Source organism: Gouania willdenowi, chromosome 19 (assembly GCF_900634775.1).
Source record: "Gouania willdenowi chromosome 19, fGouWil2.1, whole genome shotgun sequence".
In the NCBI taxonomy this organism is placed as follows: domain Eukaryota; kingdom Metazoa; phylum Chordata; class Actinopteri; order Blenniiformes; family Gobiesocidae; genus Gouania; species Gouania willdenowi.
The window spans coordinates 10,674,704-10,699,051 of record NC_041062.1 but is presented as its reverse complement, the minus strand read 5'-3'; the positions used below and the strand labels follow the sequence as shown (position 1 = coordinate 10,699,051).

The 24,348-nt window shown below is 37.4% G+C and overlaps 3 protein-coding genes across 4 annotated transcripts; all 3 read right to left on the bottom strand.

Annotated features, from left to right (window-relative positions):
• Nucleotides 1–727: 727 nt before the first annotated feature.
• Nucleotides 728–9,799, bottom strand: smarcd2 (SWI/SNF related BAF chromatin remodeling complex subunit D2). The gene is made up of 13 exons (XM_028476997.1): nucleotides 9,650–9,799; nucleotides 7,969–8,177; nucleotides 6,650–6,692; nucleotides 6,452–6,574; nucleotides 5,313–5,432; nucleotides 4,557–4,652; nucleotides 3,894–3,995; nucleotides 3,638–3,799; nucleotides 2,940–3,037; nucleotides 2,583–2,718; nucleotides 2,369–2,491; nucleotides 1,699–1,800; nucleotides 728–1,605 (listed from the first exon to the last, which is right to left on the bottom strand). Exons 1-13 carry the CDS (start codon nucleotides 9,797–9,799, stop codon nucleotides 1,552–1,554), a joined length of 1,518 nt encoding a protein of 505 aa, XP_028332798.1. The 3' UTR covers nucleotides 728–1,551.
• Nucleotides 9,800–12,170: 2,371 nt separating this feature from the next.
• Nucleotides 12,171–17,107, bottom strand: atxn7l3b (ataxin 7 like 3b). Of its 2 annotated transcripts, none has more exons than XM_028476512.1 (9): nucleotides 16,995–17,107; nucleotides 16,576–16,623; nucleotides 16,368–16,491; nucleotides 16,135–16,267; nucleotides 15,063–15,234; nucleotides 14,793–14,896; nucleotides 14,681–14,703; nucleotides 14,502–14,547; nucleotides 12,171–13,059 (listed from the first exon to the last, which is right to left on the bottom strand). In XM_028476512.1, the coding sequence occupies exons 3-9, from the start codon at nucleotides 16,416–16,418 to the stop codon at nucleotides 12,980–12,982; spliced, it is 609 nt and encodes a 202-aa protein (XP_028332313.1). In that variant the 5' UTR covers nucleotides 16,419–16,491; nucleotides 16,576–16,623; nucleotides 16,995–17,107; the 3' UTR covers nucleotides 12,171–12,979. The 2 variants fall into 2 exon arrangements, with proteins under 2 accessions (XP_028332313.1, XP_028332314.1); XM_028476513.1 differs by having other exon boundaries at nucleotides 16,859–16,995.
• Nucleotides 17,108–17,839: 732 nt separating this feature from the next.
• LOC114481606 (nucleolar transcription factor 1-like) lies at nucleotides 17,840–23,721 on the bottom strand. Its single transcript, XM_028476560.1, has 16 exons — nucleotides 23,488–23,721; nucleotides 23,018–23,193; nucleotides 22,697–22,780; nucleotides 22,440–22,595; nucleotides 22,304–22,368; nucleotides 22,174–22,228; nucleotides 22,042–22,091; nucleotides 21,154–21,289; nucleotides 21,017–21,058; nucleotides 20,870–20,932; nucleotides 19,838–19,875; nucleotides 19,564–19,753; nucleotides 19,439–19,486; nucleotides 19,278–19,346; nucleotides 18,685–18,756; nucleotides 17,840–18,620 (listed from the first exon to the last, which is right to left on the bottom strand). Exons 1-16 carry the CDS (start codon nucleotides 23,519–23,521, stop codon nucleotides 18,561–18,563), a joined length of 1,338 nt encoding a protein of 445 aa, XP_028332361.1. The 5' UTR covers nucleotides 23,522–23,721; the 3' UTR covers nucleotides 17,840–18,560.
• Nucleotides 23,722–24,348: the final 627 nt, after the last annotated feature.

The following is a 24,348-nucleotide window of genomic DNA, read 5'->3' as shown; positions in this document are numbered from 1 at the left end:
GACGCTCATTATCCAGCTTCACCAAAACCACGCAATTAGTTTATTTGTTATTGTCTTTTTTCCAAAGTTTTCCTCATTACTAATATTTTAACCAATAAATGGTCTTATTTCAGGATTGCTGCTGTCACCGATAGTCAATGTTTTAATTAAATGGTTTCATTTCTTTTTTTAAAAAATAAAATCTAATCAATATATAAAGGTATTTTTCATTAGTGATCCTTTATATTTATTGATATTATTGTTTCTATTTGTTTTTTTTGTTCTTCGAACCAAGCACCAAGTTAAACATCCTTGTACAGTTTTTAAACTGTACTTGTCAAATAAAACCTTTCGGATTCTGATGGTTCAGCAAGTAACAGGACTTTGTTCTTTCTCCACTAAGCAACGTTTTCTTTAATTAAATGTAATTATTTTAGGGTCTACACCTGGAGGCGTCTTTAGGCTGAGTCGTAGTAAATCAGGACAAGCTGAAGCACAGCTCTGTGAGCGTGAGGTGCTGACCTGTCATAGTTTGGGGTGTGGCCTACATGTCTGAACTGTGCAGTGTTAGACCAGATATACCTGCTGAAAAGCCTGTTCTCACGAGCGCCAGAGTGCTGTATCCAGCCCCGACATGCACTACCATGGTGGGATTCCAGAGCTGAGGTATGAAAAGAACAAAAAGTACCCAAAAAAAAGACAAGGGAAAACTAAAAATGGGTGGAAACTAAATAGTTAAACAACATAATTTTGAGTATAGTATATTTATTACAAAAAATACCCAAAGTGTAAAAAGATAAAAGCTTTTGATTGACATACAATATGCAAACATTGTTAGAAAAAGGCAGCACAAAACTAAACATTTGTTCAGAAATGTTTTTCAGAGCCCCTTTTGGCACTGCCATATCTGTGAACCAACGTTTCCAGAAAAATAAACAAAACAGAATTTCAATGAACATTTCAACAGCTTGGCACTTTTGTTTCGTTAACGCAGCATCACTGATGCTTCCATAACTTTCGGATGAAACGCTTCAAAGAAAGTTTGCATCTTCCCCACAGAATCCTTTTCAGGTTAGAAAACCAATTCTCAATCATTATTAAAACAATAGGAAAACATCATGTAAACACTTAGCAAGAAAATAAAAGCTGCTTAACAAAATTGCTGGAAGAGGATGCAATAATGCAATTTCAATTCCCAGAGTAGAGTTTTTTTGTTTTCCAGTAAAAATCCACAAAAAGAAGGAATTGAATGCTAAACTTACCAATGGGCTCCCGGCTATGGCTTAACAAAATACAATTAAAAGGCACCCTTTCACAATACCATAGTAAAGGTTCAACATCACCAGTAAATACTTGTTTTTTAAACATGTGTGTACCATTACTGAAACAAACTGCAAAATGAAAAAGCTAGACAATGTAAACTTAAGCAAGCGTAATGTCTAAGAGGCTTTGGTCCCACAAACAGAGAGAAAATGGCTTTGAAAACAAACATTCAAACTAAGAACTTAGTTTAACTTCTTTCCAGGCTGATTCCAGGTCTCACTGAATCTACGTCACTGGTCTCTCCAGTGTTCAGGTGAGGCGAATCCCCAACACCTGCTCCAGCTCTTGGCGTCTTTGCTGCAGCTTAGAGAAAGAAAAGTCGACAGAGTCATTGAGGGTGTGGGAAACTGTAAAAAATAAAATAAAACCTGTGCCGTGTTCTCTGCATGTTCTTACTTTTGAGTAAATGTATCTTCCCACTGCCTCGGGGACCCAGGGCTCCTGGTAGAATTCAGTCCTCCTCTCCTCCTCTGGGTTTCCTGTTACATCCGTCATCAGCTAGCGACACCAAAAAGTCCTCAATCAACATGAGAGCTGAAAAAGCTTCATAAATAACGTACTAAATAGACAAATAAATACTGCTTCGACTGAGAATGACAGCTTTACGTGGGCATTAATGTGCCACTTTATTAGATATATATATTTTTCCCTACAAAATTAGTTTTTGATTATGTTATTTATATTGAGTTACAAACACAGAGTAGCCAGGATTTAGTGCTCAAAGTACCATAACAAGATGAGCCAGCTCAGAACGTTTTATTCTGCATTTTATTTGAACCAGAAATACTTCAATAACGCCAGGAAATAAATGACTTAAATTAGACTAGACTGGATTTATATTTGAGAAAGTAAAGGTATAGTTGTTTAAGACAAAAATAGACATTTCAGGCAAGCCAACAAGATCAAAAACACCGTACTAAGCAATATTTTCAGATCATTTTCCCCCAATGTATGAAAAACACTTTGGATTTAAATGTGATTCCAATTCATAACATGACATAATGTGTGTTGGGTAAATACTTTGTATAGATAAAGTTAGGAAGCCAGACACAGGGTCGACTGCTACCTTAAGATCTCTACTCTGAGACTTCAGCCACTCCTGAATGAAGTCCTGTGGCTTGTTGCTGAAGCTCAGCATAAAGTCTCTCTCCGTCTTCAGCTGGTTTATGTACTCGATGGTTTCATGAATCTGAAAAACACAAACACACACACCAAATGATCAACAAACAGCCTTTTTTTCTCTGCTGCTGCTGCTGCTGTTCCCTAAAACGAGGCCTCGCCTTCATCTCGAGCGCGGCGATTTCCTGTTGATTGGTCGTAGACGACAGAAAGCTGTTCATTTGACCTTTCAGAGGGTCGTCCACCTCCACATCAATGTCATAGCACGCAGTCTTCTTCTGATCTGTGGGGTCCACACTGCTTAGAGGACACACACACATTAGTGAACGGCAGATGCTGGAGTGATGAGGAAGGAGAGTGACTGTGACTAAAACATCTGTATTAGTTTATAAGTTTGAAAGTCAAAGCCCGGAAAAAAAAGAACAGCTCACATAAAAACCAAAAAAAAAATGCAAATGCAAAATGTGTGATGATAGCAGAGCAGCACACAGAGGATGATAGAATACGTTGTTACACACCTAATGCTGTGATTGATGATGATAGGATCAGGATGCTGAAGCAGACCGGCCAGCTTCATCGGGATCTCAGAAAATCTCATTCGCATACATCCAAAGATCTGAAACACATTTCAGGGAAAACAAACACACATGGATGTGATGTTAAAACTATGGGCAGGGTTGGGGTCAATTACATTTTTCAATTATCCATGTTAAATTACAATTACAGTGACCAGCAGTTTTTCCAATTACAACTACAATGTTCTCAATGAATCACAATTACTGAGCCTGAAATAAATAACCTAATAAAAGTTAACCTTCCTCTTGCGTTAGCATCTCTAATGATAACTGGTCCTAAATCAGCTGTAAAATACACTAAAAATAAATATTTATCATCTAATTTCTTTCCTATCTATTGGTTACATTGTTTGGCTTCCTAATCAATTAAAATATTGGTAACATATTTTAATAATTGTTAACTACATATATAATGATCTGTAACATGGCTTCCCAGTTTCAAATTCAATTATAATTGACAACTTTAATAATTTTCATGGCAATTACAATTACAAAGTCAATTATCTGAACTCAATTCCAATTACAACAGCAACAGATTGTTTCAAAATCACAATTACGCCATAATTGTGATTAAATATCACCTGTGTGATTACAATTATAATTGAGCCCATCGCTGACTATGGGTGTTACAGACACACTACCTGCTTGAAGTAGCGGTTACAGTTGATGAACTCCTTCTCGTGACAGTCCTGCAGCTTGTTGTTCTTGATGTACAGCCAGAGGGCTTGCATAATGCTGGCCCGTGTCTGTGTGTGCACACCCAGGAGACGAGCCAGTCGAGAGTCCAGCTTGTACTGGGGAGGCTGGAGAGATTAAAAAAAAAAAAGAACAGAACAGAACTTCAAGGTAAGGTCAGGGAACCATGTGTAGAACGGTTTGTGATGAGGTGGAAGGTACCTGATGGTCGAGCATGAACAGGAGGGTGCATTTAACACTCACATCACCAGGTCTTTTCACCTGGAAACCGTCCGTCTCCTGAGTAGTGGGCATTCTGTGCCACTGAAAACATAAAAATCTTAGATTATACATTTAAAACAGAAGAACAAGACATTCTTAAGGTTAAAAATTAAACTAAAAACGAATAATGACACGTCTGCAATAGATTACCCTGATTAATTTCTTTCATTTTGAAACTATGACACACTCACAGCAGAACTTCTAGTCCATCAACATCTGCTTTTGTGCATATTCCATGCATACAGCTGCATTTCATCAAAGTCTTAATGTGACTTTCCATTGGAATAGAGAAATAATACTTCAAAAGTGGCAGTAAAAGCACAATGAATGCATGCAAGACTCAATATTTGAACCATTCTGCCGTTTACAAGCCAAACCGTAGGAGGTTATATCATAAATCAGGAATAAACTATTGTTTTACCCTCTTTTAGGCCCCATGTTACAATTGAGAGTCAATCTAGGAAAGTATGCGTTTGTGCATTTGTATCATGTTACACATTTTGTGCTACACATTTTCTCCAAACATGAATTTGTTAAAAAGACATGGAGGAGAATTTAATAACTACATATCTACACTTTTGTTGTTTTTTTTTTTTTTTTTACCTCCACTAAGTGATTATCAGGTCCGTAGAGCTCCTTATCGAGCTCAATCACCAGGCTTTTGAAGAACGATGAGAACTTCCTCTTCTGCTTGCCGGGCTGAGAAACAGAAGAACATTGAAAACATGAAAATGCAGCCCTGTGAGTAGTTTTCAGCTGCATTGTTTCACTGTGACCACATTGGGGGTGGTGAAGCAGAAAACTGGAGATGAGAAAAAGCTGCCATGAACCCCCCCCCCGCCCCCCACCCCCCCCCCGCCCCCCCGCCCCCCCCACGTCTGAGTGTGTTTGCTCGACACGACCCTTCCACTACTTCTCTCATTCGTGACTTCATGCAGCAACTCCTACGCATGCCTGAACCAATGAGGCAGAGGAGGAAAATTAACTGAAGAGAAAGAAAAAAAAAAAAAAAGGGGGGGGGGGTCCTCCATGTAGCCCCAGATGACAGTGAATGGAGCTGGAATTGATGGGAGGGGAGCCATGTAAGCTTACGGTATGCAGCAGCCAGTGGTTTCAATCCTGTGTTTCAAAAGAGAACATGAGTGTGTGTGTGTGTGTGTGTGTGTGTGTGTGTGTGTGTGTGTGTGTGTGTGTTGTGGGGTGGAAAGCAGTAAACACACATCTGGCAGCGTGGTCAGAGCCAAGGACACAGAGCAGCTCAAACATTCCCAGCATTAAAAAATGAAAAAAAGATGGAGACGCTCTGCAGACACACACTGAGAACCAGAACCAGAACCAGAACCAGAACCATTTTCTTACTTCCTCTAAGAGTTTGCCCTCCACCCTCAGCTCCCAGGAGGAAACCTTCTCCGCCTCCTCGCCTTCTGGTTTGCCCGGGGTGTACGTGTTGGAAATGTAGATCCTGAGTTTACGCTTTTGCTGCAACATATAGGAACTTTAATCACGACAAAAAACTAAAAAATATTGAAAACAGGCTTTAACTTCATCACAATCTCTCCTTGATTTTTTCCATATTTTACATCTTAATAACTTTAACATTTTAAACTGTAAATGTCTTCTGTTATAACAATTTCTACATTATCAGAGCAGGTTGTTGGAGTTCAAATCCTACTTCCTCTAAAGCAGAGTTTTTCAACCTTTTTTGAGCCAAGATACATATTTTCATTGAAACACACCAACAGAAAATGTTAAAAAATGAAACTTTGTAGCCTATATTAACAATACACAGCTATGCTTATCAGAGTGTTCTTGAATATGAATCAAATAAACACAAAAAAAGGTTTATATTTCTTCTAACAAAAAGTGCAATTAACAATATGGAGTCATTCTTATACAAATCAAACAAAAATTAAATATGTTATCTTTTGATATTTTGCATACTTGATACATGTGGTGAGAGGGATAAAAGTGTTTAAAAAAATTTAATTAAATTAAATATGATTGGAACTAGAAATTAACTGTATTCTGTTAAATACTGTTTTGTTTTATATAATGTATTTTTTTACGATATAATTTCATATTATATACAATATATAAATTATTCTTATTATTAAATTAATACATAATAAAATTTTATATATTAAATAATTTATTAATTAACTTAGTGGTTATCATCACAGGGGTTGTTGCTTTGAGGAGCTGTAGCTACAGATGTAGATAACCCCACCATATGACATTTGTGCAAATGAGGAAAAATACATGTTTAATCCAGCCAAAGCAAACATTCTCCAGTCATGGTATACTGTTAATTATTATTATAAGGCTGTCTACCAAACCATTTATAAAGTACTTAATAATCAGAATTATTGCTGCTCTTTAATAATCGTTACTGGTGCACAAATGCTTAGAAATGAAAAGTTCAAACAAAGTCAGTTAAATTATTTACATTTCTATTAAATAGAGATGTTTTTTTTCGGTTCAAAATCATGAACATTTACCATGATAGGCTTCTTAATGGCCTCCTGGATCTCCATACGCTTCCGTGCAATGGTCTGATCCAACTTCCTCTCAAAAGCCAGCAGGTCCATGTACGCCTGGGACTCTGGCACCAGGTCTCGGATCTAAAATAAACGTATCATAAGCAGATCCTAAAATGTGCATCTTAAATATTCCTCTAATTTTCAAAGCTTTCCTACCCTCTGGGGAAGAACTTTGTCAGCAATTTTTCTTCTTTTTGTGCTGAAATAGAAAGATTTCAGCACAATTGTAAGTTAAGTGATGCATTTTTTCCTTCATTACCATCCAAAATCAATCCTCGGACGCTTTAATGACAATTAAGCACGTTTCATGACAGTTTCTCATACAATAACACTGTTGTTTGAAAGTTGAGCAAACTTAAGCTGCTACACATTAAAAAAAAGAGTGAAGTTAAAAATAGCTGCTGGTGCCAGTCATGAGATCGAGCTGTCCTCGTGTCTGCGTGATGTGATCTTTTAGCGCCGCAGCATTATCAAAGAAAAAAAAGAACAGTAAAGTGACTGAAGAGCAACAATGGGGGAGTCAGGCTGTCACAATGTTACAAGATGGAAAGGAAAAGAAAAAATGACTGCCAGTTTGCTGAGTTCAAGAAAAGCAAAAAAAAAAGATACAGTTTAAAAGTATGTGGGATGTTCTCCATTTAAGTTCTTTTTTTATACTTTATTTCTTCAAGCTGTTACAATCTAGCACAGGGATGAGCAGCACTACCACAGCAAGGGCCACAAAAATGTGATTGTACCTGATCCGAGGACATTTTGTGTCTTTTTGGAGTCATCGTGTATGTTTTTGTTATTTTATTAATTTTCTGCATTTTTTTTTTTTTTTTTTTCATTTTCTGCATTTCTTTTGTCAATTTGTGCATGTGTGGGGTCACATTCTGTATTTTCTTGTCATTTTGTGTAATTCTATTAACAGTTTGTGTGTCTTTGGAACTATTCAGTAATGTGTTGTGGTTTTTTGTATGTTTTCATTGTCATTTGGTTTGTTTATGTGGTTGTTGCGTCTGTCTTTGTTGTCATTTGCGTTTTATAAGTGATTTAGGGAAGTTTTTTGTGTGTTTTTGTGCATTTTGCTGTCCATTTGTGTGTTTTGGGAAATATTTTGTGTATTAATTAAATATATATATGTCATGTCATTATGTGTACTTTGTATATTGTGTTCCAGGTGACTCCTCAGCCATCCATACTAATCATCTAATTATGTTGGGTTTTATATTCATCATATTCCAACTTCTTGAGACAAAATTTCTGGGGATTTGTTTTGGGGGCCGCACAAAAGTAGACTTTGTCTGATGTAGCACATGGAAAATAAATTGTGTCACTTTAAACTGTTAAAAACAAAACACTTTAAGATAACAAGAAAATCATGGTGTGAATATAGGAAATTAATGGATGGTTTGTTTGCCTTCAGTGGCTGTGAAGTCACACTAATAGCATCATCATCATCATCATCATCATCATCGTCGTCGTCTCCTTACCTACGCCGAAGGCCTCCCAGTGCCTCCTGCTGCTGCTGCTGATGATGATGTGGTGAGTGCAGAAATCGCTTCCTTGAGGCGTCCATACTCATTGGTCCCATTCCTGGCCTCATTGGAGAGCTACCACTACCAGCATAGGAGGGTCCTGGGAGCTGACCCCCCATTGACCCCATGGGGCCCCCAACTCTGCTGGGTGGCATTCCTGGGCGCTGGGGAAAAAGAGGAAGCGAAAGAAGGAGAATTTAGGAGGTGAAACTGATGTAAGATTCACTTTTTTCTCTAGTTTTGAGTTTGATGGATAATGTTTTTACCACTGACTAGCTGGAATAAAAAACGACATTTTATTTAAAAAAAAAAAAAAAGAAGAAGAAGAAAAAAATTAGGAAAAACTGAACTGTATTGTATTATGTCTTATTATAATTATTGTAAATAAAGAGATAACTACATTTTAAACAATGAAAAGCCCTTATCCTAAAAATACACAACGAGTGTGATTATTAGCAGTTATTAAATACACACTAAACCAGTTATTCCCAACTGGTGGGTCGGGACCCAAAAGTGGGTCACGGACCTGTATTCTGTGGGTCGCGAACAGCAGGTCAAAAATAAACAAATACTTAAAGTCTCTCATGTTGGACTTGTCTTTTATTTTGAAAGAAACTTTTTTCTTTTGACAGGCATGCTGTGAAGTGTATGTTGCACTGGAAAATATATAGATTTATGTTTTAAAAAAGAGAATGTGTGTTTTCAACAGCTATTTTTGAAAAACGTGGGTCGCGATTTAATGGCCGTGGAAAAATGTGGGTCCCAGGGTAAGACTAGTTGAGAACCCCTGCACTAAACAATTCAATTCAACTTTATTTATATAGCGCTAATAATCACAACATCCTCTTGAAGCGCTAGCAAAAGAAAATCTTTAGTCGCAGCTTCGTTAACTTATAACAACATGTTGTGTCAGATTTTACATTAAAATTAAATTGTCAGACAGGAAGTGGTTCTCCTTTAAATTCCTGATACATATAACAATCATATAAAATGCTGGGCACAGAACACCAAAAGTCATATTGATGCTAAATGCAAGAATACATAAATAAATAGGATTGTTTTTGTTTTGTTTGTCAGACAAAAACTATATGTATTTGAGAAGGATACATTATTACCATGCTTGCTAGATTGTATTTATTTATTTTTAAATCATTAGTCCATTTAGGTTTTGTAGTTCTTTTGTTTTATTTGACACCACACTGGGGCTGTGTGTGAGCAGATAATGAGGATGACAAAGATGACGATATGGATCTTTACTCTTGTTTTTATAGCTAACTGTCAGCATGCTCGAGGCGACCACGTGACTCATTTAAACTGTAGTAAAGCTAAACACGTTTTTACGCGTTATGTTGTTCACTACACCTCCATTCAATATAATGCACACGTTTAAACCTTAATTAACCAAAGTAACCATAAACTAAATGTATTATGTGGTCTTAATAAACTCGTTTTCAAAGGCGGAAGTGGTGCGTGCGTGCGTGCTCATATTTTAATCACCTGTCATGTTTTAATGGCTTACTACTTTCACTTTAACGACTTTCACTCACTTAAATTTAATTATTTAACCCGTCTGTATTTTTTGTTTTTGACTAAACTTTTCGGACACAGTTAGAGCCGAGGCTAAATTCAGTCTTACCTGGTGGTACGGACCACCGCTCATGCTCCGCGGGTAACCCGAAGACGGCTGCGGCATCCCGGGCATCCTCACTCCGGCACTGTGCCCCACACTCATCGGGGACACAGCGGGGTTCATGGGTAGACCAACGAAGCCTCCTCTCGACGCCATCTTCTGAGTCCACAAGTGGTTTTAAAGTCACACAAACCTGTCTAAACTGTCATAAAAACGGAGTCCCAGCAGCGGGTGAAGCGGGGAATCTCCCTCACTAAGGCGGGTTCACGTCTGACAGCGACCGCTCTGTCAACACACAGCTGCGGCTAAGCTTAGCTCCATCCCACCAGACTGAGTTCCGAGGTTGGCAGCTGTCTGAGGACCGTGGGCTGAAGCTCCCTCTGGCCCCACTGAACCCCGTCCCCACGACTGAACCCCCGCAGTATGAAGCTCAACCCCACCGAGAGACATGGACAGGGACCATCACAGCGTGAGGAGGAACTGAGACTGTTCTATAACGCCCCCAACACACACGCGCGCACGCACACACAGAGACACACAATGCTGCCTTCACAGAACCTGGGAAATACAAGCTTCAAAACACAGATTATTTATCATCATGTTTGTTCAGGATTTGTTCTCTTCTTCTCAATTAACATCCATTTTTTAATATCTATTTTCCCTCTTTTATGCCCTCTAACTTTTTTTTTAAAAATTAATCTAGGGTTCCCCCCCCCCCCCAGTTCACTTTTTTATTATTTCTTAATAAACATAAAGAGCAAAAGCAAACTGTAATAGTTTTTTTTCTACCTGTACAAAACCTTACAAAAAAAGGCAAATTTCTGCCTTCAAACTTAAATCAAGCGTGCTTGATGAAAAAGGCAGGGAAAACATGCAAACTCCACAAGCAGAGCTTTTATTTTCATCATAATCCATATAAACATATAGAGGTACATTTGTGTCTTTATTATTCAATCAAAGGAAAAAATTGCTTCAATCATAAAGCATTTTTAATATATAAAAAAAAAGAGAGAGAAATATTAATATTTGACAGCCATTTGCACTGGTACACTTTTTCTTTGATCGAAAATTTTTATTTATTTATTGATTTAACTTTTTTCATTGATACAATATATATATATATATATTATATTGTAGCTTGAATAATGAAGACACAAATGTCATATAACCATAACAAAAAACCTTTTCAATAAAGAAAAAGTGTTCAAATGCATTTCTTTAGGTGTCAAAATGTATTTACATTCAAACACTTTTTTCTTTGATTGAAAATATGTTTTCTGATTGAAGTGAAGATTTTTTTTTTTTTTTTATTTTTTTTTTAATTGAAAATAATTTTTTGGATTAAAGCAATTTCAGCCAAGGACCAGATGTTTTAATGATAATAGAAAAGTATCCACTGTTAGTTCATATTACCAATCTTGTATTAATTTTCAATAGATAGTTGTCTATCTATCTATCTAACACCATGTGTGGGTTTCTTTATTGGCCCTTATTTATCCATGTAATGACCAACTGCTACACCTAATGAAGCTCATATGGGCAGAGTTAAATAATAACCTCTTCAATATTAAAAAGCAAATTCTTAGTACACACATCCTACGTGGCTCCCAATGGCAGAAGTATTTATTATTATCATTTATTTTAATCACATTGTGTTGTTGTGATATTCAGCTTTTAACTTTATTCGAGCAATAGATAATCATTCTTGCAACAAACAGCACCACCTATTGGCCAGTAGAGCTTTTCAAGATTTACCCACCATTTCTATCATGACTGGTATGTCTCAAAAATATTCAGAAAATAGATCCACAATTTTCACGTGTGTTTTTCAGATTTTCACACGTTTTTCAGATCCACAAATATATCCACAGTTTACACGTTTAATCATTTGTAAGTGTGTGTATTTACCATGAATTATCATGTGTTAATCTGCTAATGGATTGTGTAAAGTGTGTTTGTGGATTGGCTGGCGTGTGCATTTATTTTTGAGACAAACGTAACGCAGCTTCACTCAGATTCACACACACTAAGCCACGACGTGTCAAACTCAAGGCCCGGGGACCAAGTCTGGTCCTTTGGGGCATCCTATGTGACCCGTGGGTGAAATTAAACATGCCTGGCAATTGTTTTTTTTTTTTTTTTTATTGTAAATGACCAAATAATTCAGTTGTAGATGTTTCAGTCCCTCCAAATTCACAAATTCAATGAAAATCCACAATATTTCCCCTGTTTTTATGACATGATGGCACATTGGCAGTGATTTCTAATCTCAAACATTGGAATGAACGCTCCATTTTTCACAAAATCAAGGAATTTTGAAATGAAAATCTTGAAGGGACTGATATATCTATCAATGAGCTGTCAGTGCCTTATATACTGTATGTATCATTTACATGTAAAAGTGGTCCTGGATACCAGTTTGTAATGATTAAATATTAATAGAGAAGACGAACCATTCCTGTGGTAAATAACCTGCATCTTTTTTTTTTTCCCACCAAATGTTTAAACTCAGAAAACCAGCCACACAACAGGTAACAAATCATTTATTATACTAGACAGATGAAACAAACTGAGCCATGATAGCAGCAATTCAACTATTAGAATATTTACACTATCACATCACACCAAGGACATGTGACCCTTTACGATGTAAACACATGATACAAAGACATATTTGAATGCTAGGGAAAACAAAACGAACCCATCTATCCACCATAAGAGTGAGGCAAACAGAAACCTGCAGCTCTTTGCAGCAAACGCCTGTTTGCACAGTTCAAGGTTCGTAGCCTGAACCCTCTCCAGACCATGTTGAATGAGTTGCTTGTTTTGTGATTCGTACGGGGAACTAAAGCCCGACAGTGAGCACGAGAATGCAAGACAAACCATTGGCGCGATTGTCTTTGATCATCATTTTTCAAGGTCTTAAATCAGAGTAGAAATGCGAGTTCAACTAAAGTTGGATCCGTTCTCGGAAAAGAAAACACCGTCAGTCTTAACGCGGCTAAATCTGCTCAGCCCGTATAAATGTCCTCCTCATCGTTATTATCATCAACTGAAATGAAAACTACAACGGAAAACAAAGAGTGATGACACAACTAAATAAAAAAAATCTGTCAAGTATAGAGTGTGAGTTCTGGACTGCTTGTGCAGAGCAGCAGATCCCTCCAATGTCACCTTTTACACCAACGTCCATAGATTTCACAACATAAAGAACCAAAGGTGACGCCTTATTATTGGTCTTCCTGTGTGTGCGCGTCTGTGTATGTGTGTGTGTGTGTAACTTTGTTCACACACAGTTGCAGGAGGATGTATGTGTGTGTGTGTGTGTTGAGTGTGTCATTGGGAGAACGCCTCGTCTTTCATAAGCATACGTGGGCTCTCCTGGTTGTCCATACGGCGCCTTGGACCCATCATGCCTGGGGGAGCACATGTAGAGCAACGGTCACATACAGTAATTTACACGTCCTACTCTGCAGTTTGACTCAAACCAGGGGTGCAAAAAGGGGCCAAAGACGTCCTTAAAATAGCTTCAACATGCAGATCATGTGCCTTGTCAATCGCAGCGTGCAGAGGTGACGACATGAAGCAAGTGGGCCAAGCTATGCAACACAAACTATGGTATACAGCCAAACATCAGTGTCATAGATACATGCAGATTTAAGCACATTTCTGTACTTTGCATCTTTTGTTTGGTTAGTTATACATAAAACAACACATAGAGGATAAAAACGGTAAAATTGTCTAAAAATAATCTAAAACGTGGACTGCAGTTACTTGTTATGTCCTGAATGCATTGCTGAGGGGCTATAGGATATACAGTCATTGTAAAGTGTAAAAAGCTTTTAGTACTGAATGTTTCCATTTAAAATTAGATTTTTTTTATTTTGTTAAATTACAGTTTCTGTAAAATCATGAAAAAAATTAATTTAATTTAATTAAAAGGCAAAAACCAAAAAAAAAAAGACCTAATTTGATGTTTTTGTTCAATTATCTGAAGTAAATTAAACCCTTTTTGTCTTGGATGAACTCCTTATTCTTGGATTTACAAAAGTATTTCACAATGATTATAGTCTGTGTTTCATTTTAGGGGTGTCCCGATCCGATATTGATATCGATTATAGGTCCGATATCAGCCAGAAAACGAATATCAGATATTATCGGACTGCATCTAAAATCTCCGATATATATTATATGATATTTATTCAATGGTAGAATACTGTAGATATTATGTTGAAGGTTAAATGTATGTAATCAATTGGTTAATAATAAATGGGTCAGTTTTTATCATCCCTACTGTTGCTGACTATTGTTCTCTGAATAACATCACTTGATCAAGCCTTTTCTAACATTCCACAAAATAAGTAATAAAAGTATGTATGAGTCGTGCTGATATCGGATCAGATCGACATCGGCCAATACTCAAGACTGTAATATCGGTATATCGGCCACAAAAATGCACACATTATCAACATTTGTGTCTACATTAGAATAATGACCAATCTGTTTTTGAACTCATTCTGTATATTTTTCTATACTTTTTGTGTGTTTTTGGTGTCATTTTGTGTATTTCCTTGCTGCCAATTTGTGTTTTTGCAGTCTTGTGCATTTTTGTGGCAATTTTGAATATTTCTCCAGTAATTTTGTGTACTTTTGACTCATTTTGTGTTTTAGGAGCAATTTTTGATTACGTTTGTTGATATTTTGTGCTTTTAACTCTGATTTCGTATTTTTTTTAGGAGTAACTTTGTGTAATTTGGTTGTTTTTTTGGGATTGCTTTTGTGCGTTGACTTTGGCCCATGTTTGCCAATGTCTGACCTGCAGCTTTAGTCAGCATAGCATGTTGAAGTATTTACTTACTGCTCTTATGCTTGAATGATTTGGATCTTCGTGGTGAGTTTGGATTCTGAAAGAAGATTTTTTTTAATTTTTTTACTTTAAACTCACAAATCAAAACTGTTTATTTACATGCTTTTATTAGAATGAACGAAAACAACCAAATAGTACACATGTTGGACATTAAAAGGAGGAATCGTTACCTTTTCGGATTTCCGTTTTTTGGCTGTCAAAGAAGAGACATTGAAGTTAAACAAACCATTTAAATCATTATTATTACTATTTGTGAAATTGTTATCAGTGCTGGCAGATTACCTTTTTTTTCTGCTCCATAAGACCAGTCGTTATCATTGACATCGTCATTATCCTCTTGGTCGCTCTCTGACTTGTTGTTGGTGTTGTTGTTACCGGTGACTATTCTGTAAGAGATTACTGTATGACACATTTCACCTAAAAAAAAAATTGTGAACATCCATAGCCAAGAAATAACAGTTGGTTAAACATCTTTGCTTTTGGTTTGTTTGCCTGCGTACGCGTTGTTGTTTTTTGTTGGATCAAGTGCATTTGAAATCTTCTTCCTCGTACCTGCGGTTTGCTATTCGGCTGCTGTTGCGTCCCATTCCCAGGCATTTCTCCAGGTGTGGAGCAAAGCGTGAGGCCGCGATGCTGCGGCTGCAATTGGGACACACACACTCTTTGTTTTTCCACTGGTTGTAAACCTGACCGAATACATCCAAGCCTGGCTGGTCCACGATTTCTAAGCGTTCAACACAAGACAATGAGGCGCACGTGATTTAAAAGATTTAGTGTGTTGCTGAATTAAAAAAAATCATGACTGTATGGGGTGCAGAATGTAAACACTGGGTCACTTTTTTGAACATTTTTCTCACTTTCTTCACTTTTGTTCATTTCTCTTTCATTTGAGACGTAAATTCAAGTAAAATAACATGTTTTATATCATTGTTAAAAATGTGTACACATGAAAAATAAATGTAAATGTTAAATCTAAATGTAAATGTTAAAACTAAATCTAAATGTTAAATCTAAATCTAAATGTAAATGTTAAATCTAAATCTAGAAGACACGGAGAATGCAGAAGACCATGGAGGGCAGGTGGAGTGTGGGCGGGGCCTCGTGATCAACAAGTGCTGACCAGCCCACTGTTTAATTTCTAAACATTTAGATTTACACTTGGGGACCGATTAAACATTTAGATTTAACATTTAATTTAGATTTAAAGACGCACAGTGGTTTAGTGGTTAGCATGTCCGCCTCACAATCAAGAAGGTCCTGTGTTCAAGCCCTGGGGTGGACACTTGGGTCCTTTTTGTGTAGAGTTTGCATGTTCTCCCGGTGCTGCGTGGGTACACAATTTCAAAACATGACAGTTAGGTTGATTGGCGTCTCTCAATTGCCCGTAAGACTGAATGTGAGTGGTTGCTTGTCTGTCAGTGTGCTGCCATACGATGCACTGCACCCTGAAATAGGACGAAGCGGGTCTGAAAATGAATGGATGGTATTTAGATTTAACATTTACATTTAGATTTATTTTTAATGTTTAAGCTAAATGTGAGCTAAATGTTCAAAATATGTCGGCTATGAAACAGTGACCGAGTTTTTACATTGGGCACCCGACACGATATGACTGTTCACCCACCAAAGTCCCTCATGCTTTCTTGGTCCGTGTCGTCCAGGAAAAAATAGCCCTGCTTGACCGCCCTGTGCACCTCAAAGCACAGCCCCAGGCATGCGTCCTCCACCAGGTCAGACAGGATGTCCTGAGCCAAGGCCTTGTAAGGAGAGCAGAGGAATGCAGGGATTACTGCTCTGCTCACACCACCTCCATCATCATCATCATCATCATCATCCTGAGCTGCTACACCACTCTACCTCCAGCTTGCTGTTGTCCAGGCTGGACATTGAAACCTCCTCCATTTTCATTTGCCAGAACTACGAGATGAGCAGACACTGCTGTGGTCATGCTGTAGAGCAGCAAGCATTGGTCAAATCAGGGCTGCAAACACACAGACACGGTGAGGAAAACCTCCAGCAGTCACTGTGGAGATCATCATGAGGAGGAATGGAGGGATGTACTCACAACTGCACGTCTAACACTGCCGGGAACTCACTTCCCCACCTTTATAACCTGCGAATAACACAGAGCAGAGGACGAGAGCAAGTGATCAAAGTGTGTGAGTCCAAAGCACAAAGGGAACAGAATGGAGGGACTGGGAACACTGGGAATGCCAGGAGAAGACCATCCTGCTGAGGGACTGAGGGTCAGTGCAGACAATACCAGGCAGATGATCGGCTGAGTGCGTGTGAGTGATTGAAATGAAACACATCAATGGTGTGACTACAGCGAGGCTGCTTCCCCATACCGAGCCTGCAGCCGCTACTGTCCGCCTCTCCGCCGACACCGAGCCGGGAGGACGGACACACACGGCCGACACAAAGCCCACCGACGGAGAACAAAGCGGCCAGGGCCGCGCCGGAGCCCCAATTGTGTTTATTTACCTCTTCGGGCAGGCATCCATCTTTACATCAGTGAGATCAGACAGGAGCAATCGATTGCTGCTCGGATCCTCCAACAACCGAGTGACGCCTCCGCGCGCTGCACCAGAGAGAGAGCGAGAGAGAGAGAGAGAGAGAGAGAGAGAGAGCGAGAGAGAGAGAGAGAGAGAGAGAAAATCTTTTCTTGTGGACATGGTTCTCATGTTTTCTCATGGCATTAAAGGTGTTTTGAATTGAATTGAAATAATATCAAGAATTATGATGTTTGTTATACTTATAATATAAATACAGCGTATCCAGGATTAGTAAGTTTTGTCAGCTCAGATGGTGTATATATATATATATAAATATTTTCCCCTGAATTTTAGTTGAACTATTTATATTTGACTAAGTGAAAGTATATAATTAATTTGCTAAGTGTGTGTTTTAATTTAAAAAGAAAAAGAAACATTTATTCCTTTTTCAGATATTTCAGGCATCTCCAAGGTTGAAAAACACTACTTTTAGTGCATCTCCCCCTGTCCTTTGTTTATTTCTGCACAATACTATAAGTGGATCCTTCACTTGTAAACTCAGGTGTGTGTACATTACTATGTAAGGATCTTTGCATGGGCTGAATAAATTATTTAAAATATACAGTGCTTTAAAATTAGAAACACAATTATGACAGAGGGTAGGGTTTATTAGTCATGTTTGAAAACTTCAGCAATGTATTTTGTATCTATTAACAACAACATGAATGAGCGGACATTGTGTTCAAGACCCAATTTGTTTCAGGGTCTGACCTAGGAACTTCTCAAAGAGGAAAACAAGAAGCCCATCCAAAGTAAATGAGATCTTAACAAAACTAGAATAGAATTCATTTTATTTCCAGAGTACCAATAGCATTTTAAAAAAACAAGAAATGTTTTTTTTTTTTTTTTACAAAGCAAGTGAAAAAAAGGTTGTTTTCTACATAACTTTTCAGTTAAAACATTGAGAACACATCTCAGACACAGTGTACCACCTACAGCTTTGCTATAATCACTTACAATCACACTGAGGAAAAATAAGAAGATCCAGGTAACACTACTGTAGACTATAAAATATATGCTTGATACTAGGGAAATAATTCAATCATACAAATATCATGACATGAGAACCAACATCTCCCTTCTTTGAAAAAAGACAAGTTTAGGAAATATGCAGTCATGCTTAAAAATCTAAGAATTCCATGAGATTTGACATGATTACATTTTCAAACTGTACAGAGGGGATAAGCAACATTTTGCAGTCATCTTTTAACAGAAACTAGTAAATATATATTATGAGAAAAACAGTATCTTTACAAGTCAGATCAACATTAATAATAAATACAAGCATAAAATCATTAGAATCGATCAGAAAACTGCTTTTCACACAATCAAATTGGATGTTGTACAGTGTCAGAGTTCACTGTGAAGCGACAAGACAGATTTCAGTAGAAATGTTCTCATATCAGGTATGAGTGTAAGTTTATAGAAGGAATAATAAACCTCACACATCGAAACCATTAAAGCGTTTGTCTGGCAAAATAACTCTGCTGTCCATTTACATTTCAAACATTGTGTCTGTCTCGTCCTCTTCACTCTCCTCTTCACTCTCCTCATCCTGTGGATCATAGAAAGCGTTTAATATCTGCATGTTCTGAATTTAAAAAAAAAAACTTTCTCACTTCTCTCAGGTTTAGAAAGCGTTCGTCTTCTTCGTCACTGCTGCTGTAATCCAGATCTTCATCTTCAGAGTCCTGGGTAACACATCACATGTTAAACATATCTAAATCTAATAGGGGTGTCCCCATCCGATATCTGTCTGATATCAGCCAGAAAACAAATATCAGATTCAAATTTCCGATTTTTTTATTTTATTTTTTTGCAATTCATTTTGTATTTATTTTATTCAATTATAGAATACTGTAGCTATAAGTTGAAGGTTAAAATATACATAACCAACTGGTTAATAATAAATGGGTCAGTTTTTCTCATACCTACTGTTGCTGAGTAATGTTCTCTGTTTGAGTGACATCACTTGATCAAGCCCTTTTTAACATTCCACACTACTAAATAAGTAATATACTGTAAGTATGTACGATTCGTGCTGATAAATATCGGTATCGGCCTATACGCAAGGCTGCAATATCGGTATCATATCGGAAATGAAATGTTGTATCGGAACATCTTTAATATCTAATATAATTTTCTTAGAATTTATACGACTTTAAACATCCACTCACATGCACGAGGTTATTCCTTCTTGTGCGATACTTACTGATACTACAGGCACATTTTGTTTCACATCACACTTTTCCACTTCCATGATCGCGATAGATTTCCTTTTCTACTTATTAAAAAAGAAAAACGAAAAGGCGGTTACTCTTTAAACAAGGAACAAAGTTTTGATCAAAACCAAAGGAAATGAAATAAACCCACAGCAGAACTTTGTTGTTGAAATTCTTCCTGTCGTTTCAGGGGCTGCCTCTGAAAAACACACATATATTAGTTATACCTTCATTGACAAATCAAATTTAGAGAATACAGATTTAAAAAGAAAATACCTTGAACCAGGCTTGGAGTTCAGATCTGTAATTGTTCATCCCGACTGAAGCTTTTACGCTATAAGACTGCTTTTCCTTCTGTGGGAGTTCACGCCACATTTGGTTGGCCTTCACAAAACGCTCCCTTGAATTTCCAATGTCATTTTTTAGACGCTGCATCTGAACTTGTACAAATAATAAATTCCCACACCTAAACCAAATAAAACACACATACTTTGATTTCTGTGTGAAGATATTGTTTACAGCAAATTCAAATTCATGCTAAAGGTCTTACTGGGGTGGCTTCTTAGGCTCTGGATCCATTTGTAAAATCTATTTTAAAACAAAAAATAAAGAAGAGAGATAAATGAGTATAATTCCCTTTGCATGTTGAATTAGAGTGCAAGGCTAGATTTTTGCATGTATATGCATGAGTCTTCCATCTTAGATTTTAGATATGAGCTGTAAAAAAGAAAAGAAAACAGATTCTACAAAGACACAAACTGGCTTCAGAGCTAAAGTTCACTTATGCAGACATTACGAGCATTGGCTGTTCTTACAGTCACTTTTTCACCTTAAAAAATCCTTCTCATAGTCCCTGTGAGGGCAAGACAAGTGTTTATGGGGTGATTGGGGGAGGGTCTTTCATCTCTACTTGCTGTCTCTGGCCAGAAAACAGCACTTGCAACTTTCCCTGCCTCCGACCCTGTGGCAAGACGTACTGCTTTATGGCAGCCCAATACAAATTAATGCAAGATTATGTACACGGTTGTCCACAAATTCACTTTTCTCAAACTTATATCATGGCGGAGCCAGCAAAAAAAAAAGGCAGAGAAGACCTTTGTCCGAGGAATGGAACAACTCCATGTAGTGACAGCTCAGCAGCAACACAGCAATTACACGGTCGTCGGCCCGCGACGACGACGTGTGTGATTGCGCAACAGGCACGTACACACACACCCGCAACCCAGCGCTTCATCAGGCAGCGCACACACAAATATCCATCCATCCATTTTCAGAGCCACTTTGTTAGCAAACAAACACATCATCGTCTCTCTTCCTCATACTGTTCACATGGGACTATATGTGTGAAAGCATCCTTAGTGTCACTGTTGTATTAGGATTTTTCAGTGATCCGTTGCTACCGTCTTGGTAGAGCAAAGGTGCGCATGCAGTTGTGGGGTGGGGCAGACGGCAGGGGGTGCAGGGTTAAAAGGGACGTTTAGGGGGAGCGCTAAGCGCAAGTTACTTAGTTCTGCTTTAATTTACCTAGACTTCACAACTTACAAAACCCTATTTTGCATAATTTTCAACATTTTCACCTCACGTTTTTAGGTAACTTGACGGTGTTGTCGGCAACAATCTGTTCTCTCTCTTCAGCGTTGAATCTCTGAAAAAAAAACACAAATATCAATCAAAAATTCCCTCACTTAAGAACTAATTAGCTTTAGTTACGAGTTGATCATTTACTTACGCTTAGATATGCTTCGAGCTTGATTTTGTATTCCTTTTTCAACTGAAAGACAAAAAGAACAGCATTGTCATCATTTGAGCGTGCTGCGTCACAAACTTTCTAAATATCAGTGTGTGTGTGTGTGTGTACGCTCATACCTCTTTACAGCGCTCGTTGTACACACTCTTTTCCGATGTTGTCAGAGCTTTCCAGCGTTTTGCGCAAAGCTTCAGGAATTCTCCTTTTGCAAAGCAGCCTGACTCCTGCTCTTTACAGAACAGACTGTAGCCATGGCTAGAATGAAACCCATTAAAAACACATGTTGGTATCAGGAAAATTAAGCGTTTTTACTGCAAAACGAATCTGTTTTTACAGACTGAGCACTCCACGTCATCATGCACGCTTCCTGCACTTTAGCCTCTAATGCACATTAGTCAAACTCAAATCCGGCTTTTTAGACCATCCAGGAGAAAGTAAAAAATTTATGTAAATTACTAAATAATACAGTTGCAGATATCTCAGCCCTTCTAAATACACAATATTTGGTGGATCGCAGTTTTCCCATTATTTTCTCACATGACTGCAGTCATTTTAAAGCTCAAGTTGTTCAAACAACTTAAATTTTCCTGAAATATTTCTCACAATTAAATACAAAATCAATCAAATTTAAATGAGAAAATCTAGCAGGGACTGAAATCTGTCACTTATTGCTTAGGTATTGTCAGCGCCTTACATACTTTATGTATCATTTATACATTGAAGGGAAAATTTGGGGAAATTATTGTTGAAATTGCTCGTTTTCCCACCAAACTACTTTATATTTGGGCCCTGAACTAAAATGAGTATGGCACCACTGCTCTAATGGGTCTCTTTCCTTTTCTCAGAGTAAGCAGGTGTCATTGCTCGCGTTTGTTATTGTGCGTGTGAAAACTTTTCTGCAGCTTTGAAACTTTGTACAAAATTATTTAAATAAAATCGCTGTAACAAAGGCCCTAATTTAAGCATCTTTATACCTTTTCAGTGGAAAAATATTATTTGTTCCTTACCATGGTGGAGCAACAGGCAAACCATCTGCTTCAACCATAATGTCGTCACTCTTGGTTTAAAAAAGGACACGTTAGTGTGTGTGCAAAAAACAGGGAACCAGTGTTGTGACATTTAGCCAAAAAGTCACTTACAGAGATGGACGTCGTCTTTATTTGGCGCCTCGAACGCTTAAGACAATATAACATCCTAGAACACAAGCTGTTGGGTTAAGACTACATCAAAAGTACCATTTGATGCTGAGCACGTGTGTTAATCATCTACCTATACTGATGCATCTTGCTTTTGTAGAGTTTCCTTTCCTCGTTGTGTTGGTTCACGTACTTGGCCTGTTGAAAAAGCACAAGTTGATTTATCAGCCATTAGCACAGCTTGAGTTGTAGCCTGTCAGAGATTATACCTTTTTTTCCTCTGGAAAAGCTTTGAATTTCTTGTTAGCGTGCTTCATCAGCATCGAGTGGTTCATCTCTGGGTGCTCCTTACTGAACTTTGCATAGTTCTTCCTGAAGTACAAGATGTTGGAAGGGACAGGCCTTTTGGGGCAGCCTGGGAGGATCTAAATGAAAAAAAATGGAGGTTGAAATGATTGTTTCAACAGTCGCAGATGGAGCTTTGAATGGTTTTTAACTGTTGAATAAGTGGGGATTTAGTGCTTACTGGTATATTTGGATTTTGGGATGGACTTGCAATGATTTCTTCGGCTTCATTAAGGAGTTCAGTCAGGGACCGAAGTTTACGCATCTGATGGACAATAAACAGAGGTCACAGTTTGCAAAAACAACAAAAACATCTTGTCGTCTTTGGAAAAATAATATTTAACTACCCTATCAACTAAGTAAATGCTGTTAATGTGTACATCTGAAAAAGTTATTCCAACTATTTACTTTCTACAGGGATGATGAACAGAATTGACTTCTACTGTAATCTGTGGAAAATCTGAGAAAGAAAAACAAAACAAAAAAAAAAAACATCAATTACATTGTCAAGAATTTCCTCCCACTTCCTTTGGCAATCTTCAGCAGAAAATGGAGGGAAGGCCACATTGGTCCATTGGAGAGTTTTCATTCCATAAACATATGGAAGACTTCTCTTACTTTTTGAAATAGTTTTTTTCATTGCAGAGAAAAGTTTCAGGAGGTTTTCCTTGTTCCAGCCTTAAAAATAAACAGAGATGAGCACAGGAGAAGTCAACAATGGTATTTTAATCAATAAAACAGTAAATAAAATACAGTTTTATTTAGTGTTGTGGAGATAGTTTACAAAAAAAAAAAGCCACATTTAACTTTGATTATCACTTTGACAATACAGCTGTGGGTGAATGAGACTTATAGTGGCTATGATATGGCACATAAAGCCTGAACCGAGCTAGCACTGTATAGTATAATTATTCCTACTTTGTAACATTAAACTGTGGCTTATGTTAAATGTTGAGACTGATAAATACGTACCTGACACATCTGTTTCAGTGTCCGCTTCACTCATTATCCAAAATGTTTTTCCTTCGCAGCTCTGAACTTTTATAAAGAAACCAGAGTCAGTGTAATACTCACTAACAACTAGTAAATGTTAGTAAAGTAAAAACCAACAGCACATGTTCCGTGTGAGGCTTTTTCTTCTTCTTCGTTTATTATTTTACGGTGTTTGGCATCCGGCTTTCTGCATTACCGCCTCCTGCTGGACAAATGCATTTCTACCTCAAACTCTCTTCTTCTTCTTCTTCTTCTTCTTCTTCTTCTTCTTCTTCTTCTTCTTCTTCTTCTTCTTCTTCTTCTTCTTCTTCTTCTTCTTCTTCTTCTTCTTCTTCTTCTTCTTCTTCTTCTTCTTCTTCTTCTTCTTCTTCTTCTTCTTCTTCTTCTTCTTCTTCTTCTTCTTCTTCTTCAGACTCTTCTACACAAACGAACCACACAGCTTTTTTTTTTTAAATGTATTTAAAATTGAGCCAATAGTGCGTGAAAATGTTTGACCAGAAAATTGTTAACATGTACTTGCAAATTTTTGCTTCTTCATTTTCACTGTTTATTAACATTCATGTAATAATCAGATACACAGTATCAGAAAAGGTCTTTATTTACCAAGAACAGTTTAAAACAGCACAAGGAATTTGTGCAAAGAACAAAAAACAATAATAATAATAATAATGATAAATATAAATATAAAGGATAAGGGATAAATAAAGGATAATTATAGGAAAAAATAAGTATGTATTTATCAGAATTAATTATTAAAATAATTGTTCTTGGCAACCAGTTTTAGTTAGTCAGAAAGAAGGTTTAGGTTTAGGTTTAGTCATTCACTTCATCATATTACAA